The sequence below is a fragment of the Papaver somniferum genome, chromosome 6 (genome assembly GCF_003573695.1).
Source record: "Papaver somniferum cultivar HN1 chromosome 6, ASM357369v1, whole genome shotgun sequence".
NCBI classification, from domain to species: domain Eukaryota; kingdom Viridiplantae; phylum Streptophyta; class Magnoliopsida; order Ranunculales; family Papaveraceae; genus Papaver; species Papaver somniferum.
The window spans coordinates 75,464,080-75,481,631 of record NC_039363.1 but is presented as its reverse complement, the minus strand read 5'-3'; the positions used below and the strand labels follow the sequence as shown (position 1 = coordinate 75,481,631).

General features: G+C 36.4%; 2 protein-coding genes, 1 long non-coding RNA gene and 1 pseudogene across 6 annotated transcripts; 2 read left to right on the top strand and 2 right to left on the bottom strand.

Moving 5' to 3' along the window:
• Positions 1-81: 81 nt before the first annotated feature.
• LOC113288021 lies at positions 82-3,373 on the bottom strand (annotated as a pseudogene).
• A 3,112-nt stretch (positions 3,374-6,485) lies between these two features.
• On the top strand, positions 6,486-7,846 carry LOC113288018 (chaperonin-like RBCX protein 1, chloroplastic). Its single transcript, XM_026536946.1, has 6 exons — positions 6,486-6,679; positions 6,767-6,864; positions 7,062-7,179; positions 7,391-7,407; positions 7,517-7,579; positions 7,660-7,846. The coding sequence occupies exons 1-6, from the start codon at positions 6,526-6,528 to the stop codon at positions 7,732-7,734; spliced, it is 525 nt and encodes a 174-aa protein (XP_026392731.1). The 5' UTR covers positions 6,486-6,525; the 3' UTR covers positions 7,735-7,846.
• Positions 7,847-7,896: 50 nt separating this feature from the next.
• Positions 7,897-11,820, bottom strand: LOC113288016 (malonyl-CoA decarboxylase, mitochondrial-like). 4 transcript variants are annotated; one of them, XM_026536944.1, is made up of 16 exons: positions 11,648-11,820; positions 11,422-11,513; positions 11,214-11,304; positions 10,999-11,125; positions 10,708-10,912; positions 10,457-10,601; positions 10,249-10,339; positions 9,973-10,031; positions 9,805-9,882; positions 9,537-9,620; positions 9,183-9,367; positions 8,943-9,071; positions 8,689-8,761; positions 8,387-8,472; positions 8,180-8,264; positions 7,897-8,103 (listed from the first exon to the last, which is right to left on the bottom strand). In XM_026536944.1, exons 1-16 carry the CDS (start codon positions 11,723-11,725, stop codon positions 8,092-8,094), a joined length of 1,620 nt encoding a protein of 539 aa, XP_026392729.1. In that variant the 5' UTR covers positions 11,726-11,820; the 3' UTR covers positions 7,897-8,091. The 4 variants fall into 4 exon arrangements, with proteins under 4 accessions (XP_026392729.1, XP_026392727.1, XP_026392728.1 ...); XM_026536942.1 differs by having other exon boundaries at positions 7,897-8,264; XM_026536943.1 differs by having other exon boundaries at positions 7,897-8,264; positions 10,708-10,891.
• Positions 11,821-11,907: 87 nt separating this feature from the next.
• Positions 11,908-13,705, top strand: LOC113288019. The gene is made up of 2 exons (XR_003330426.1): positions 11,908-12,059; positions 13,210-13,705. It is a non-coding gene; the product is annotated as an uncharacterized LOC113288019 (long non-coding RNA).
• Positions 13,706-17,552: the final 3,847 nt, after the last annotated feature.

Here is a 17,552-nt window from a genome sequence, read left to right as displayed (position 1 = left end):
AGTAATCTAGTCTATTTTTGAACTGTTTGTCGAGCTATCGAAGTGGTGTATTGGAATGACTTCGAGACCGAAACGAGTCAATGAAGTGGAATCTTTAGACTGTTTTCATCTTGAAATTGCATGTAAATAGTTATAGGTATCTACACAAAACAGACATTCTCTGTAAATTTTTTTTGAACGCATCCTAAATTATAAAGATTGATTGAATAATAGGAGTACAAACTACAAAAGAGAATAAAAATCAGCTGGAGCCATAATGTTAGAATACAGGTTGGTGTCTAATACATTGTTCAAGCATCAGCAGCGACCAGCGAGTGAGGCAATTTCTACCTTCCTGTCACTAGATTAACTAGAGCTTGATTTTCGTAGAAGGATCCGACATCCCAATCGTCAGATGATGATGAGAGTGTGGTTAATGCAACCACTATAGAGCGCATACTTGGTCTTAGTTGTGGATTCTCTTGTGTACAAGCTTTGGCAAGCTGTGCCATCTGCAACCAGACCAGATAACCAACATTAGCCTACTATTCATTGTGTTTATGAGATTGATATGTTTCAATTGGTGGTATTTACCTTAAGAACTGAATCAAGTGGATAATCCTTCCCAAGTTTAGGGTCGACTAGATTGGCAAGATCATCTTTCGGGTCAATTTGACTAAGAACATCCTCAAACTGTATATTGTTTAGAGATAGAAAGGTTAAGTTTTTGTCAGAACCAGTAGTAACATTATTCATCAGTTGAGCACGGCAAGGCAAGAAAGCTAACCAAATCAACAAGTCCCCTTGATTCAGCAATACATCCATTTGCTTTAACCACAGCTTCCTTCGCTTATATAAGTTCAAACATAACTCCAAAAGCATATACATCAACCTTAGGGGATATATCACCATACTGAGCATACCTACAAGCAAGCATATACAAACCATAAGAGGACTTTTCCCAAAATGGATTAGGTTCAGTTTAATGGGAACTTGAGAAGTGGTTTGATTAGTAATCCATGGATAAAGCAATAAGACATCTTACTCGGGTGGCATATATCCAAATGTACCAACAAGACGTGTTTGCAAGGATGAATTCCCGACTTCAGTCAGCTTGGTTAAACCAAAATCAGCTACCTGTCATGTAAATATGTTGCCAAAATTAGGGATGGATTCTCATGCATTTGCAACACTAACAAATGGGATGCTTCATAACCTTTCCATGGAAGTTTCTGTCTATCAAAATGTTTGCTGATTTAATATCACGATGGATGTACACGGGAACTGTATGTTCATGGATATATTCAAGACCTCTTGCTGAATGAAGTGCAATTTGCACCCTTGTGGTCCATGGTAGCGATTCCCAACCTGAAAGCAGAGTAATCAAATAAAGATCAGCTGATATTAAAGAACTTCAATGTTTTTGATTATTTGTATTTGTTCATACCCGAGCCATGTAAGTGTTCGCTCAAGTTTCCGTTCTCAATATACTCGTAAACAAGGAACAAAGAACCTTCAACACAACATCCAATTAAGTGTACCTGCAATATCAAATATCACTTAGAATTGTATACTTAACAAAAACTAGTGAAGGCTTATCTTAGCTTTGATAACTACATCTAAAGATTTGATTCGAAATGGCTAAAGTACTGTGCTATTGTTGACAAATGAAGTGCAATACCAGGTTCAAGTGATGAACATGTGTTAGAACATTCAGTTCAGCAAGAAACTCTTTCGATGCTTGCGTATCCATCTTCTTGATTGCAGCTTTCTAAGTCGATGTTTGTAAGAGAAAACACCATTCACAGACCGCAATTAGTTACAGTTAACAGTTAAAACCAATTTCTTCTTTTAATAATACATACCTCTCCTCTTAGCATACCATAGTAAACTGTTCCAAACCCTCCTTGACCAATTTTCTTGCTACTACTAAAATTATTTGTCGCCTTAGCAAGTTCTTCATAGGAGAATTCCACAGATTTGTCCATAGAGATACCGCTAAGTCCCGGGGAAGCTCCGCCAACATGCCCGATTGATTCTGTATGTTTACCCAAGGGAGTACTTCTTACCATACCTACTGAAGTTTCCTTATTGATCAGTAACTATCAAAAGACGAAAAACAACGCACATATAATCGTATTGTAATTTTTTCAACACTGATAAGAGAAAGGGTTACCCAGACCAGGTGGGGTAGGGGAATCTGTGCAGAGTAATGACAACCTGTTGACCTTCTTCCTTGTGGAGAGCCCAAAGTATGAACAGATTGCCATTAATAACACAGCAACTGACGTGCCTGCAATTGCGCCTCTGGAGATTCCTGCTTGAAAGCAATGGCAATATAATTCACTGTAAGCTCTTATCTTGAAATTTCAGTAGCAACAATACTGCATCACCCCAGAGATACATGTAAGATAAGACCAACCTCTGCTGCAAAAACAAAGTGCAAGGAAAAAAACGAACAGACTAAATTATTCATTTTTATCATTTGAGGCAAATAAGAGTAAGAATAATTCATAAAATTTGATGGAGGCAACTAAAATACCTTGACTTCAAGCGCGGAAAATCCCCTGTTTGATCTGGTAAGGGCCTAAGAAATAACATCACATTAAGATATAAACGCAAGAAGAATTAGGAAAGCAAATATACACAAGGGAAGCTGTGAAAGAAGTAGTATAACCAACCTTTTGCAGGTATGAATACCAATCCACTCCCTTGGCTGAAATCCATTCCTGGGTTATACATCTGTAGCAATTTTTTGGGTACACCAGATTCAGACGCTACGAAAGATAAATTATCTTCAGGATGAAGTGGGTAAGTCATAAATAGCCCATAATCCTTGGATACACCACATGAGCAATTCACTGTTACATTGATGGATGTATAAGGTAGTACTGAATTAGGATTCAAATGATTTATTCTTTGTATCCAATCTGCCGTTGTGAGGTTTGCGAAAATCTTTTGAGCAATTATCTTATATGTATCTCCAGGTTGAGTTGTATAATCGAAAGTATGTCCTAAAAAATCATCATTAAGACAATCACATGAGAATGGAATGTTTACTCTTGTTCCAAACTGAATAGTATTTTGATCTTTAACATCCGGATTATAAGCAAGGATTTCCGGAATGTTTTTGCCGAATATATCACTGATATAAGTCAAGTTTGATCCTTGTACTAAAAATAAGATGCCATAGCAAGATCACAACCTGAACTACACTTAGCTTTAACTCGAAAATACAAGAAGAAAACAATTACCATACCCAACTCTAGTTTTCTTCTTTTATTTGAACAAAAAAACATATCTGCGAGAAGTAACATAACCAAAGTATTGATGTATAACTAGAAAGATGTAAACTGTTGGTATCATCAAATGATTTTTGTAAAGTGAAAATATGTTTGACTGGATCTTCATTGCCTTTGATGGTTCTCTTAATAACTCTTAGAATATTTAAGTTTTCAAGTTACTGTTCTCGACATATTTGTCTATGATTCTTAGCAACTTCTGTGAAAAATAGTATATAGCCGTCCATGAATCCTACTCTTGTTTTTTGTTTTTGTTTAGTCTTAAGCCCTACTAATTTTGTTTCTTTTTGTGTTGACCATTTGGAAATAATATTTCGTGGAATACTTCTTCCTTCTTCAGCCGTTTGATGTTTAGAGCACAAGTCTTTAAGCTACTGACATGGAAAATCCTTGCAAGAGTTAAAAGTGTTATTATTGGATATGGCATAATCATATTGGAACTCTAAGCTTACTCCAAGTGGCTTTTGTAGTTGTATTAGGAAATAATATAGGAAAGACTATATTTAGGAGAGTTGTGTTGCGGTTACTCCCATCAAATCTGAGCCGTCTGAGGAATATGGACCATTTGACTGCTTTGTCTCTGATATATTTAGATTATGTGCTCGAACCTGATTGCCCGTTCCTTGTCCTCTACCACCTCTTCCATTCGCAAATCCTAGGTGATATACTAGATTCTTCTTTTGCGTATCATAATCTATATTCTTGTCTTTGCTTGATTCTCCATCTCCACCCATTCTCAACGATTTTTTTTTTTTTTTTCCAGTTTTCAACCGGCTCGTGATGCCATGTTAAAACTTTGGTAAATTCCTTTCTTAATTTTATTCATAGTAGTTCTATAGATATTTATACATGACCGATAACTTGAGACTCAAAACTTTCCTAAGACACGGATTTGAGACTTTCCTTATAAGTCTCAAAATCATGACTTACATGGACAATCCTTTCCTAGTATATGACTTCCTAAAATATCACTTACCTTATCAGTCTCACATTAATGACTTACATGGACAATACTTTCCATAGACTGACCACTACGGTCTTGGAAAGTATTACACTTTCCTTAATACCCCCCCTCAAGACGGAGCACGCAGGTCACAAATGCCCGTCTTGGACAAAAGACCTTGAAACTGAACTCGTCCTAATGATTTTGTGAAGATATCCGCCAACTGCAACCCCGTAGGCGTATATGAGGGAGAAATAATTTTCTGTACTATCGCATCCCTAATGAGATGACAATCCACTTCTATATGTTTAGTTCTTTCGTGAAAAACGGGATTTTGAGCAATATACAATGCCGACTGACTATCACAAAGAAGACTCATTCCCTGTGTATGACAAACTCCCAAATCACCTAGTAATTGCTTCAACCACTTCAATTCACAAGTAGCTGCAGCCATAGATCTGTATTCTGCTTCAGCTGAACTCCGAGAAACTGTGTACTGCTTTTTGGTCTTCCAAGACACTGGTGAATCTCCAAGAAGCACAAACCATCCTGTCAACGATCGTCTAGTCAAAGGACAGCTTGCCCAATCTGAATCACACCAGCCTTTTAAACTTAGACTACTATCAGAGCGCAACAAAATTCCTTGCCCAGGATTCTTTTTCAAATATCTTGAGAACCAAGTCTTGTGCCTTGAGAGCCAAGTCTTGTGATTGTATAAATAGCTAGAGAATTAATGAGAAAAAAACACCGAATCATTATCAATGTAGACTTCTATTGCTTCCGCGCGCGTTTATGCTCTCCTCTCTCTTGCTCGATCCTTAACATGGTATCAGAGCAAGGTGAGAGAGAGAGAGGAGAGGAAGATAGAGTTAGAGAGTTTTCGTTTTAGGGTTAAAAAAAAAAAAAAGTGCTGCTGCTGCTGAGGAGTTTGTCCAGCTATTTTAGGGTTTGTTCGTGAAATTTTTATTGAAAAAAAAGAAAAAAAAAGGACTTGAAGCTAGTTAGCTGAGAAGAAGACTTAGCCGCGTAGGGTATTGCTGCCATAGCCCTAATCCTATATCCAAGACATCTGTCGAAGGATTACAAAGTGAATTCAAAGTCGAGAACATAAGCTGACTCCGAGTCACGAGTTGGAGATAATTATTTCACCGAGATTTTTGGAGTTGCATGACGGTGTTTGCTTCCAATGCCAATATACGAAGATTATTTGTGTGCTGAGAGAATTAAGATGGATTGAAGTGGTTGTTCAAAGATGAATAATGGTGATCGATCACTACTGTGTGATACTGGCAGAGAAGATGAAGCCAAACCAGATAGAAGGAAGAGATCGAGATGAGGTCATAGAAGTGATTGATGGCAGTCACGATTAATGGTTGATGGATGGAATGCAGCCATTGTTAACAGGTTTGGTTGTAACTAAGAACACGAATCCGAGGAGTTGGCAGTGGTGATTCATGAGGTGCTGAGAGATGTTGTGGTGGTTAGTTATTGATTATTGGTGATTTAGAACTCAAGATGGACATGAACCCTGCAACTTGTATGTTGGGAAGAGAATGTATGGATGTTACTACTGTTGGAATATTGTGTTGATGGACAGAGAGAATGTTTGCTGACATTGTTGATGGGGACCGCAATGTCCTTAAACTACGAAGAGAGGACCGAAACGTCCTTAAACTACGAAGATGGAACCGAAATGTTCTAAAACTACGAAGATGGGACCGTAATGTCCTTAAACTACGAAGAGGACCGTAATGTCCTTAAACTACGAAGAGGACCGTAATGTCCTTAAACTACGAAAGGGACCGAAATGTCCTTAAACTATGATCTGAAGATTTTTTTTTCCGCAAAAGCGTTGGAAGAAAAAAAAAAAAAAAAAAACCGAAGTTAAATTTCTTTGGTCCAAGATGGGCATTCGTGATCTACATGCTCCATCTTGAGGGAGGGTATTAGGAAATAATATAGAAAAGACTATATTTAGGAGAGTTGTGTGAGTTATATTAGGAATAGAATATCTTGAGAACCAAGTCTTGTGACTTGAGAGCCAAGTCTTGTGATTGTATAAATAGCTAGAGAATTAATGAGAAAAAAACACCGAATCATTATCAATGTAGACTTCTATTGCTTCCGCGCGCGTTTATGCTCTCCTCTCTCTTGCTCGATCCTTAACAAGTTGACATTATTCTGTGTTTTGATGACCCAAAATAGCAATTCTGCACATGGGTTACGCTGACCTCTCTTCTGAGAGTTTTGACTGTTATATCTTTTGCTTGGTTCACAGTTTACGTGGATGTTAATAGCCTAATGGAGTCATCTTCAATCTTTCAACTCTCCTTCTTTCCACCAAAACCTGTTACTCAATCACGCAAATCTAATCCGTTTTATCTTCGTAATTGTCCATGGAAGCAAAGCCCTTTGCGATCGACTCGCCGTTTCTGTCACAAAATGTTTGTCCCCGGTTAGTGAATTACTTCTCACTCTCTCTAGATTTCTCTTTCTCTCCCAGTTCTGAGAATATTGATATGTATTTTGTGTCGGGTTCTAGCAGGATTTGGAGAAGCATCACCAGAAGCAAAAGCAGCTCAGAACCTCCACAGCTTCTTCACATATGTTGCTGTAAAGATTGTTCTTGCTCAGCTTGAGGTGTTCCTCCATCCTTAGTATCTAAGAGAACTATTGAATTAAACAAAAGTTGAACTGAATTCCACAGCTTAATTCAGTAATCTATTTCAGTATCATCTTAAATTGGCGTCAGTATCATCTTAAATTGGCGTCACAAAGCACTCCATTTGTTTTTCTAGATCGATTAGTTACGTTGTTTGATTGATTACACAGAACAGAGTTATAACCCCGAGGGACATGTGGAATTGATGGACTTCGTACAAAGTAACTCCTTGAACGATGGGGATGAATTTTGTGCGAATCTTATGCGAGTGTCTTCAAGGCATAAGGGTCTAGGTATGACTTGAAAAACCCAAATCTATCTCTCTTTTGGTTTCCTTAAGCTACATTCGTGTTGGTTTTCAAATGTTTTAGTTATGATTCAGTATTTTCGCCAGTTTCATGGTTACAAAATTTAGTTTCTAGATACTTAGGAAAGTCTGACTTACATGATTGCATCGTGATTGAAACATGGATTACTGGCATTTCCTTGGTGCTGCTTTGGTAGCCCTGCGCATTTTAGAGGTTAGTGATTCATTAAAAACAGAAAAACTTAAACCTTGTTCCTCGTACTGCATTTAGTTATTTCCATGTTAACTCTAATATCATCTACATTTTACAAAATTTGATCCAGGTAAGATCTGCATACTGCAAAAAGGATTTTGAGTGGGACAACTTAAACAAGTTAGCTGTGAAGGTCAGCAGATAACTCTTTTTCTTGTTATTTGTTCCGTTATCGTTTCATTTTCTAATTGCGGGTGTTTCTTGTTTTTACAGATGGTTGATGATTCTAACACAAGAATTATGAGGGATTATGTTTTGGAGACCAGTCATTTGGAAAAGGAAAACTGATAACACTGCTCTCATACCTACTTATCTATGTATATACTTATATTCACTTTGTAACATGTTTAAAAATATGGAACACAATACTCCTATTTAAGGTTATCTTGTTCTCAGCTTACAGCATTTGGTTGGGTAAAATAGAAACAATATTGCAGAAAGTAAAAGGACTGAAAAATAATCGACCAGCATGTATATCTCAGAAAATATTTGAGTAACTCCTGCCATTTCGTAAATTTACTGTCATACACGTTACTTAAATTGTGTGTATAAAATCATATACACATGTTAAATGTCACCTGAAACATTTCTGATTTTTACAAACATATTTGCTTCCCTAATCACTTCATCTGAAAATCCCATTTCTTACTGCTGCTTCTGCAAGATAGACAGAAAGGTAGATAGTTTCAGTTTTCATGAACTTCAGTAGCAGACCAACAGATACTGCAATTACCTCTACGTAACGCTGGAGGTCACACGACGCTTGGATCCTCCCTTCACTAAGATATGACTGAGCATTCTCCTCAATTTTGTCCAGCCTGAGTGTATAAAACAATCAGTTAAGGCATACAAGGTTGGAAACCAGTGTTTCCTCATCGTATAGATCACATGTTGAATGACTAAGAACCAAATGAAGAATTGGGTGAACATAAAGGTTTACCTATATACATAATTTACCATGATACCACCACTTTGACAAATGCCTTTCTCTGATCGATCTGCCATCCAATTTAGTCTCTCCACCATCTAGCCCACATCAGCATAACTTCGTTAAAAAATTATTTGCTGCCTCAGTAACCCATGATTTGAGGTTCTATAGTAATTTTAGACGGTTGGATATATCTCGGACAAAATAACATAATGAGCTTGCACAGGGACTTTGAATTTTTGACAACAGTAAAATAATCTAAGCTTAGTAAGTTACTGTGGGAATCTCGATATTATCAGAGTTTATGTACATACTGCTCCATTCTGCAAGTGAAAATTTGCAACTGCATCTAGAGCCTTTCCTCTCTTTTTCTCTAGAAGAAGGTACCTACATACCACAAATTAATTGGAGGGTTGTTATTAGTTATTACTTACAAACTGTCCGAACCCATTATCAATGTAAGTACTTCCATTTGGTTCCTTTTCCCGTCAATTGAAGAGAAAAGACAATTCAGTGTAGTTATATATACTATCTCCTTCGTTCTAGAGTTTTATGTGGGATGCCTTACCTTGCACATAACCGCAGAAGAGGGGGTTGCAATACAGACATTAATTTAGGAGAACTGGTCCACTCATAGTTGGTGGACGTTAGTAAGTTCCACATAACGTCCATGCCATTTCTTCCGCTAGTATATCCACTGCATTTGAAAAGTTTACTATTACGAGACTAAAGTTGCTGCATATCTGTACTAGAAGCCCTTAATAGAATATGATGAGACCATCCAAATTAGCTGTTCATATTAGCTTACCTAGATGAACCCAAAATCTCTGTCTCTTCTTCTGGTTGAAGTATGTTTTCGCTGAAGGTAGAACTTGAAGTTTCTTCAGAATGAGGTTCGTCCACAGTATCTGCTTCAGCAAGCTTCCTTTGAGATGTCAACTTTGCCAAGAGCCATTGCATATAACCTGGGATTGGGCTGAGTGTTGCGAACATCTGTATGGAGGTAAAAATATACATGTTAGAAAGAATGTGAAAAGCTCCTCCAAGAAAATGATGAGAATGTGGATTTCAAATTCTACTTCATTAAGATGTCAAAATGGTAAAAATAGAAACTGAGATTTACAGTACTATCTGGAACGGAAAGAGGGTGCAGGGTACTTACAGAGACGTGTGGCATGTCTCTTTTCACGAGATCAACCACGCGTTTAATAAGAAATTTTCCTAAGTTAATTCCTGCCAAACCTGGCTGTTAGTTTGAAAATTGAGCAGATTAGATACATGATATATATGTTTTTAGCTTGTCATTTTTTGGTCGAGTTTTCTAGATTAGGCCAATACACACTTCCTGGATAATCTCATTGCCAGTTTATTGTCATCGCTCTTTTTTCTTTTTCTCTGAAATTGGAAATCAACAATTTTTACTATCTCACCTGGGTTGATGATATAGAGTAAAATAGCGCGCATGTCGCCTGACTTTCAGGAGTGGGTGGACTGTCCCACAAAACTTCCTGATTAGAATATAGACAAAGAATCATGAGCTTAAGTAACAGACATGAATAGACTCCTATTTTAAGCTCGGTAAATGGGTAAAAAGTGACCTGAATTGTCTGAGCTATATCCTTCAAAAGTGCAACTTCGATAAAAATCAATGGTTCACCTGTAAAATTTGGTGCTACATATGTCAAAACTTGAACATACAAATAATGCAGACTTGGGTCATAGAGTTCAAGTCTAAAATTAAAACCATTGCGATACATAGGTGACAGGTAGCTTCAGAGAACGATATAACAGCAACATTCACCATGATGTTTCTACACTAAGATGCAAAGAGAATCACAATTGTTCGAGTGCAGATATAAACTGAAACTACTAACCGGGTATAGCTGGATGTAGATATCCAAAACAGCGACGACCCACTCCTAACCTTCTCTTCAGATCTATAAGATTGCTTATTGGATGCACAGCCTACATAATAAAGTAATGCGAAGAGACCCATACATTATTTCATAAAATCAAATTGGATAAGAAAATACCCTCCAAATTAGGGGGAAAATGAATAGCAAGATAATGAACAAAACTGACTTCATATGCAACAATTTTCTCCAGCAAGGATGCTGGATCATCCCACGTAATTTGATGAAGCTCCAAAGCAGCTGGACTAAGCCATGTAACAAGTTTTTCCTTTAAATATGAATCCAGCGCTCGTAAAGGTGCACTATTTTCCTCCCTGAAATATTTCCGCAAGTATGCAAGTGTAAGAATATCTTTTCAACGAGACACCAATCCATTTGACTACAGAAGTGGTGAGTAGCAGATGATAAAGAAAACCGTACTGAAGCATAGAGAGAAGATCATTCCGCAGAATTGTCAAGAATTTCAGTCCGCCAGGATGCGTATTCAGCCTTTCAAAAAGGGTTTCATACTTTGGCTGGAGAGCATGCCTCAAATTTCGCTCAGTCCTATAAAATGCTGATAACAACGCTTGCACATCGTGATCAGATGATTGAGCCTTCTCACCTTCAACCATAACCTTTTTAACTTCAACTAATACCTCAATAAATAAAAGCAATTGAACACAAGGATAATAACAAGGCAAGTCAAACATCACAATCCAAACAACTTACTGCTTGGAATGTCAAGACTAAGATATTGCTGTATCAGTTCCCGTAGTTGAACTCTACTAACATCATACTCTCTCGAGAGCACGAGTAATAATTCGTGCCGATTCTCATAAGAGAGATTAAAATATCCCTGAATTACAAATCACCCATTATTTGAATCAAATTATTTTCCAAGAAATTTAAAAATCTAGGAAATGAAAATTATTCATAAAAAATACCTGGGAGAAGTCATTAAGAACCTCATCTATGATATCAGTTTTAGATAATGTAATAGCTGAATGTAATGCCTCTTGCACAAACTTCAATCCTCTAAAATAAACATAACAAAGAAAAAAAACAAACCATTCTTTCAAACAACTCTATGAACAATATCTGATCAAAACTAGGTAAGAAACAAACAACATTGTATCTAGAAAAAGTATTCACCTTTCTGGGTTGCTTGAAGAATCAAAATTCTTAGGAGATGAGGTTCCATGTTCACCAAATAGATTGCTTTCAAAGCTGGATTGAATCCGATTCTGCAAAGTACAAAAGATATTTAACAAACACACGAACCCATAAACATAATTAGTTTCCCTTAATCTAAAACATATTGAATTCAATCACTTTTCTGGAAAAAGAAGCTTGCAAATATAAAGTGGTTTGAACTTACAGGAGACATAGAGAGCTTGTTTGGATCAGTTGGTCTCATTCTGGTTCTCATCAAAATTGCCAAAGCTTTTCTATTCATATTCTATTCTCCTTTCTTTTCCTCTATTCGCTGATAATGAAAGGATTCCAGAAATTTTTGTTCTGCCGTTAGTGTCAAGAACAGACTACTGAGTCAGATTAAGAGAGTCACCCGAGTCAGTTGAATCAATCTAGTCAGCCAGATACTCAATCTTTTTTGGGGCCTTAATTTGGAACCTTATTTACTTGAGCCCTATAATTTGGATTGGCCCAAATTAGCTTCGCTTCTGTTTCTCACTTTCTCTGTCTCAAAGAAGGCAGAAGGGCACTCTCTCTTCATTTTGATCGATCAGGCTGAAGCCCTTGCACTCCGTAGTTCTGAGTAGATTCAAAAGGTACGGGTTTTGTATAATTTTGTAGATTTTCAATTCTGGCTAGTCTTTAATCAAACTATGTATATACTAGTTTTGGGTTCTATGTTGTTCGATGTTTATTGCTTCGTGGGGATTTGATAATTGTATTGTACTTGTTATGTGGCTTTCATAACTAATTTTTAGTCAATAGAAATATACAAACCTTGATTTTTACTGGTATGTAACATGGGCAGTTCACTCGGTATCAGGATCTCATTTTTACTCTGTGGTCAAAACCCTAGGTTTAGAATCTAAGAATTTCGAACTCCTGTTTGAAGTATTTCATTCTCGAAGTTTGACATTTTGAGTTTGTGGTTAGTTTCATATACAAGGGGTTTGCATTTGTCTGAATGTACTTTAGAAAGAAAGGGATTTTTTTTATGCATTGCAGGACTTTGAAATTTTAAGGGTTTGGGCATAGGTGTAGATTTAAGAATAACCCCTTTTTGGTGATTAATGCTGCTCCTATACCATAGGACTCGAAACAGCTTAGGCAAGAAGCTTCAAAGGGTTGGAAATAACTGTAGATTAAATGGAACTGGAAAGGTTATAGTCTTCGTGTTGTACGAAGCTTGCAATAGGTCTTTAGTTTTAGAGCTCATTGTTGAATTAAGTGAATAAGATTACAAATACTATATAGTTGCAACTAAGTTCTGTCAGCTGCAGAACATATACATTACGGTAAGGATTGAAGAAGAATATCTAGAGGTTCTTGTACCCCTTAAAATGACCATATTCTCTAGAGAAAAATTTGGTAAATCTGATGTCATCTACTGAGTTGCCTGTTTATTGTGTAACAGTGTAAGTCTTTTCCTAGAGTGTTCATTACATCCAAAAAACTCTAGTTCTACTGATCATCTATAAGTTTACAGCTGCTGGAATTCAGTTTTTGGTGTTACAATGTAGTAGATGTCTCGCCTGTTTAAGACTCATAATCAAAGGGAAGCTCATAATTCATAATGTAGGAGTAAGATCATTGTTTATTGGCTATTGCTACATCATTGTTTATTGATATGCCCTTATACTGCAAACATAGAATTGTTAAGCAACCTCTATTATCGTCGTTTATTTCCCCTTGAATCTCGAACTTATTTTTTTTCTTTTTCTCATTTTTTTTTTTGTTGCTGGGCAGTAAGAGATGAGGAAAGGTATACATCCTCAATTGCAATGGATATCCTATGTGACACAGAGTGGGAGATTGATTAATCTTATGATGACAAAAATACACAACACTGGCAAAGTTTACCATTTCAGAGCTAGACGACAGAGGGCCGAAAATGAAGGTCAAATTGCCAAGTATAATCGTCGTTTCGGGCAGAAAGCTCAAGAGGAGAGTCAGCCGCCAGAAGCAAAAAAATAGATGAACTCTTTTTGAAGTCGAGCTGAATGCATCTCCCTAACGCGTAGGGTTCAAACCATGTGTTGCCATGAGGTGAGAACATGTTCTCATGCTCTGCATTTAGATTGACATCCCTTTTACCAGTAGAATTCAACTTATTGATTGTTCACCAAAAATAATAACGTATTTGTTTAAGTTCAAGCTTTTAAGGCATTTTGAATTAGTGATTGAATCTGCAAGTGTTGTAGTCATTTCACTTCCAAGGTTATACAGTATATATCTTGCTGTCTGCATCCGAGTTAAAAAGTTACCCGACTGAAAGTAGTCCTAAACTTCCTTGAGCTTTTTTTTCTTTCTTTTTGATATAAGAGAAAAAGATGACCTTAGGCTGATTTTTGAATGCGTCTAATATAGAAGATCAAGCAAGTAATAACCTCAATCAACTGGATCTAGGGCTGTCAATGGATATTCGATATCCGGTATCCGTTTCCGAACATCCAGATTAATATCCGACATAACGGCTATCCGATATCCGATAACCTTAACGTAACGGATATCCGTTTATTAACATAATGGTACCGGTTAAGGGAGTTTCCGTTAGGTTAATATCCGATACCGTTAGTGTATAACTATATCATAAAATTTTCGGAAATTTTCGATACCTAATACCCTTTAGGTTTACTCTTTAGCCATTTGATTACGTCTCTCCTAAGTAAATATCGGAAATTATCGAATATTAACGGAAATTATCGGAAATTATTGAATATTAACGGAAATTATCGGAAATTATTGGAAGTTTTTTGTATCATGAGTAGATAACGGAAATTAACGGAATAATATCCGATATCTGATAGCTTATCCTTAACCTTATCGATATTGAATTTTTGAATTCCGACGGATATTATTGGAAACCGGATATCCGATAACCCTTAACCTTATCGGTATTGCCAATATCCGACGGATTTTTATCCATTGACAGCCCTAACTGGATCATTTCTTGATGTTTCCAGCTCCAAAGTTTAGACCCCTGTCCTGAAGGGACCATTTTATTTCGGTATAGGCTAACATTATGGATCAAATGGCAGGATCTACCAAAATTTACACCCATTCCTCAAAAGATCAGGATCCAGCTAATCCGTGGGATCCTCCATTAATGGTCAGGATAAAATCTTTGCGTACTGATTTTTTTTATTTTGAAAATGAATACGAAAACAGATGGAAGTTTATCGTGAAAACAAAGTTTAATCATACAAGTTATCTTTGATGCCCGTTTCAAATTACTCTTGGACCATGTGGCCTTACAAAAGATGGATTGTCAAAACTTCAAGTACACTGAACTCCCTTTGACAAAGCCATCTCTCTCTCCGGATTTCTTTTACCACTTTCACGTAGATTGTAATTGCATTCACTTACCATAACACGAGTAGTAAGCAGTAATCCCCATGTAAGAAAAACATGACCTCCTCCTATACAACTTTACACCTTAAGCGTCTCCATATAATACCATAAACATCATGAGATAATCTTCTATTTATAACTCCCAAATCCTTCTCTCATTCTTAACGAGTGCTTCCCCATGCATAACCTTCTAAGCACATTTCTCTCTCAATTAGTTAGAAAGAAAAAACCAAATGTCTCTGTGGATGTTGCAATGCTACTGTTACTGATAATACTGGTGGCTGTAGTAAATGGAGAGCGGCCACTGAAAGAGGAAGTAGAAAATGCAACGTCAAGTTCGTCGCCGACTTCTCCATGGCTCAACAGGATTACAAGTCCAAGGCCTAGGGAGGCAGGGTGTTGGAACAAACCTTGGATCTGCAATGATGGAGGAAAAATATTTCCACCACCTAAAATAAAGAAGTTATGTTGTAAGAATCGGTGCATCGATGTGTCATCGGATATGAATAATTGTGGGTTGTGTGGAATTAAATGCCCTTATACTTGGCAATGCTGTTTCGGGTTGTGCATTAACACAAATATAAATCCATTTCACTGCGGTAGCTGCACCAACAAATGTCCATTTGGTAGTCTTTGTTTCTACGGTATGTGTGGTTATGCGCAACCTCTTCCTCCATTTCCATTTCCATTCCCTCCAAAAAAACCTCTTCCTCCATTTCCATTTCCATTTCCTCCCAAAATACCTCTGCCTCCATTTCCATTTCCTCCCAAAAAACCTCTTCCTCCATTTCCATTTCCATTTCCTCCCAAGAAACCTTTTCCTCCCTTTCCACCCAAGCGTCCAAAGACCGTTCAGCCTCGAACTTCGTCATCTTGAAGCTCTTCCGTCATTCTCTCACTCTCTTATTTCATCATGTCGATTTCTTCACCTCTCCCTCTCTCTTTCACTCTTATACAACTCCCGGACTCCGGTTTACTACTGCTACAAGTGTTTTCTGTTTTTTCTCTGTTTAGGAATTAGTCAAATCGAGTTGATTAAATTTGTAGAATATAGTCGCTATATATGGTTATTGGAGATCTTGTTATACAAGTGGTCGTATGTTTTTAATTTTTATCCACTATAACTAGTCGTTAAAATTTAAAAAGGTGTCTTTCGTATAACTGAGCTTGAAAAATAGAAGAGTGTAATGGTACATATTATAAGTGAAAATCCTAGGAATTACACAAAGTTGATCAAATTTTACCCATGAGACAACTGACATCCAAACAAAAATAATGAACTCGAACAGTATAAAATTCTCTCTAAACAATTGACGCCGGTGCAAGACATGCTATTTCAGCAAGGTAGTATAAGGTGTATCTGAGGTGTCAGTTTTTATGTTTTTGTATTAATATAAACGTGTGGTTCACACACTTCTTATTCGGTTAGTTACGTGCGGTAATACGAATCTGTCACTTATTAGTATTTAAATCAGTAATTTAATGGAAAGAGGGGCTTCACAAAACCTCTAAATGTATTTATTTGATTACCTAATTCAAATTGAGGTTTGGATCGTTACATAAAAAAAGTGTTATACGGACATATCCTCATGTTTCATCATTATACATTGCAGATTGATACAAACAATTTGCAATGTGAATATTTTGATCTACAGGAAACCGAATAAAATGAAAAATACTAATCAAAATAATGGTATATTGATTGATCTTCAACCATTTAGAGATTTCTTCCTCTTTAAGATAAAATACTTTGCAGAAGAAGTACTTTATGTTAATCTTCGTAATCACGATCCATTCCAATAGCCATTGATCTTCTTTGTATGAATATTGATCATCGTCACGTCGGAATTCATCGTCTTCAAAGATATGCTTCAGTCTCTCATCGGATTTCAACACAAGAGCCCAAAGGCTGTAACAAAACGCACTAATGGCGATTAGAATTGGAATTATTTTAAGGCATGAAATAGCCATTGTATATACAAGATCAGAAACATAAAAAGAAATTCTAAAACCTAAATCGCAATGTGATTTTTATTGAAAGCAAGAAAATAACTATACAATTACAAACCTAAATTTACTTGAATAATCTGATAAATCAGATTCAATCCTAGTAAATCTAGATTTGAAGAAGAAAATTTTGATGAAAAAAATAGGTTTGGATAATTTAAATCCGTAATAACTTCTTTACTGTTAATGAAAATTTAAGTTTCGCTTTCACCATTTTTATATCTCTGGTACTACATCAATGAGTGTTATCATAATATCAGACTGGTAAAGCTGATATTCAGCCAATAGATTCTCCGATTCAGAGGTGATCTTTCATCAGTAGTATTTTTTTTATCTTCTTTAATTGTGTTTGGTTGATTCATGGAGAAGTATTGGTGAATTATGAAGATCTTTTTACTCAGATTTGATCGATTTTGGTTTTTTAGCTTTTGGTTTCTTTGTTCAAAATTGTTATAGATCTCGTTCTTCTCGATCTTTTGATCATACATTTATGAGTTTTCTACTACTCTGATATTTTGGTTTCATGTCTTTAATTACCTTCTGTTTAATCGCGGAACATACTCGAATCTCAAAACTTCCGCTCAACACAATCGCAAATATCATCACTTTGAAGTTAAAGGATGATAACTATTTGACATGGAAAATATTAATGCTACCTTTTGTTTCGCAAATTCTAAGTAATAAAATTTTTGATGGTTCATTTCCTTGTCTTTTTATGTATCTTAATAGAG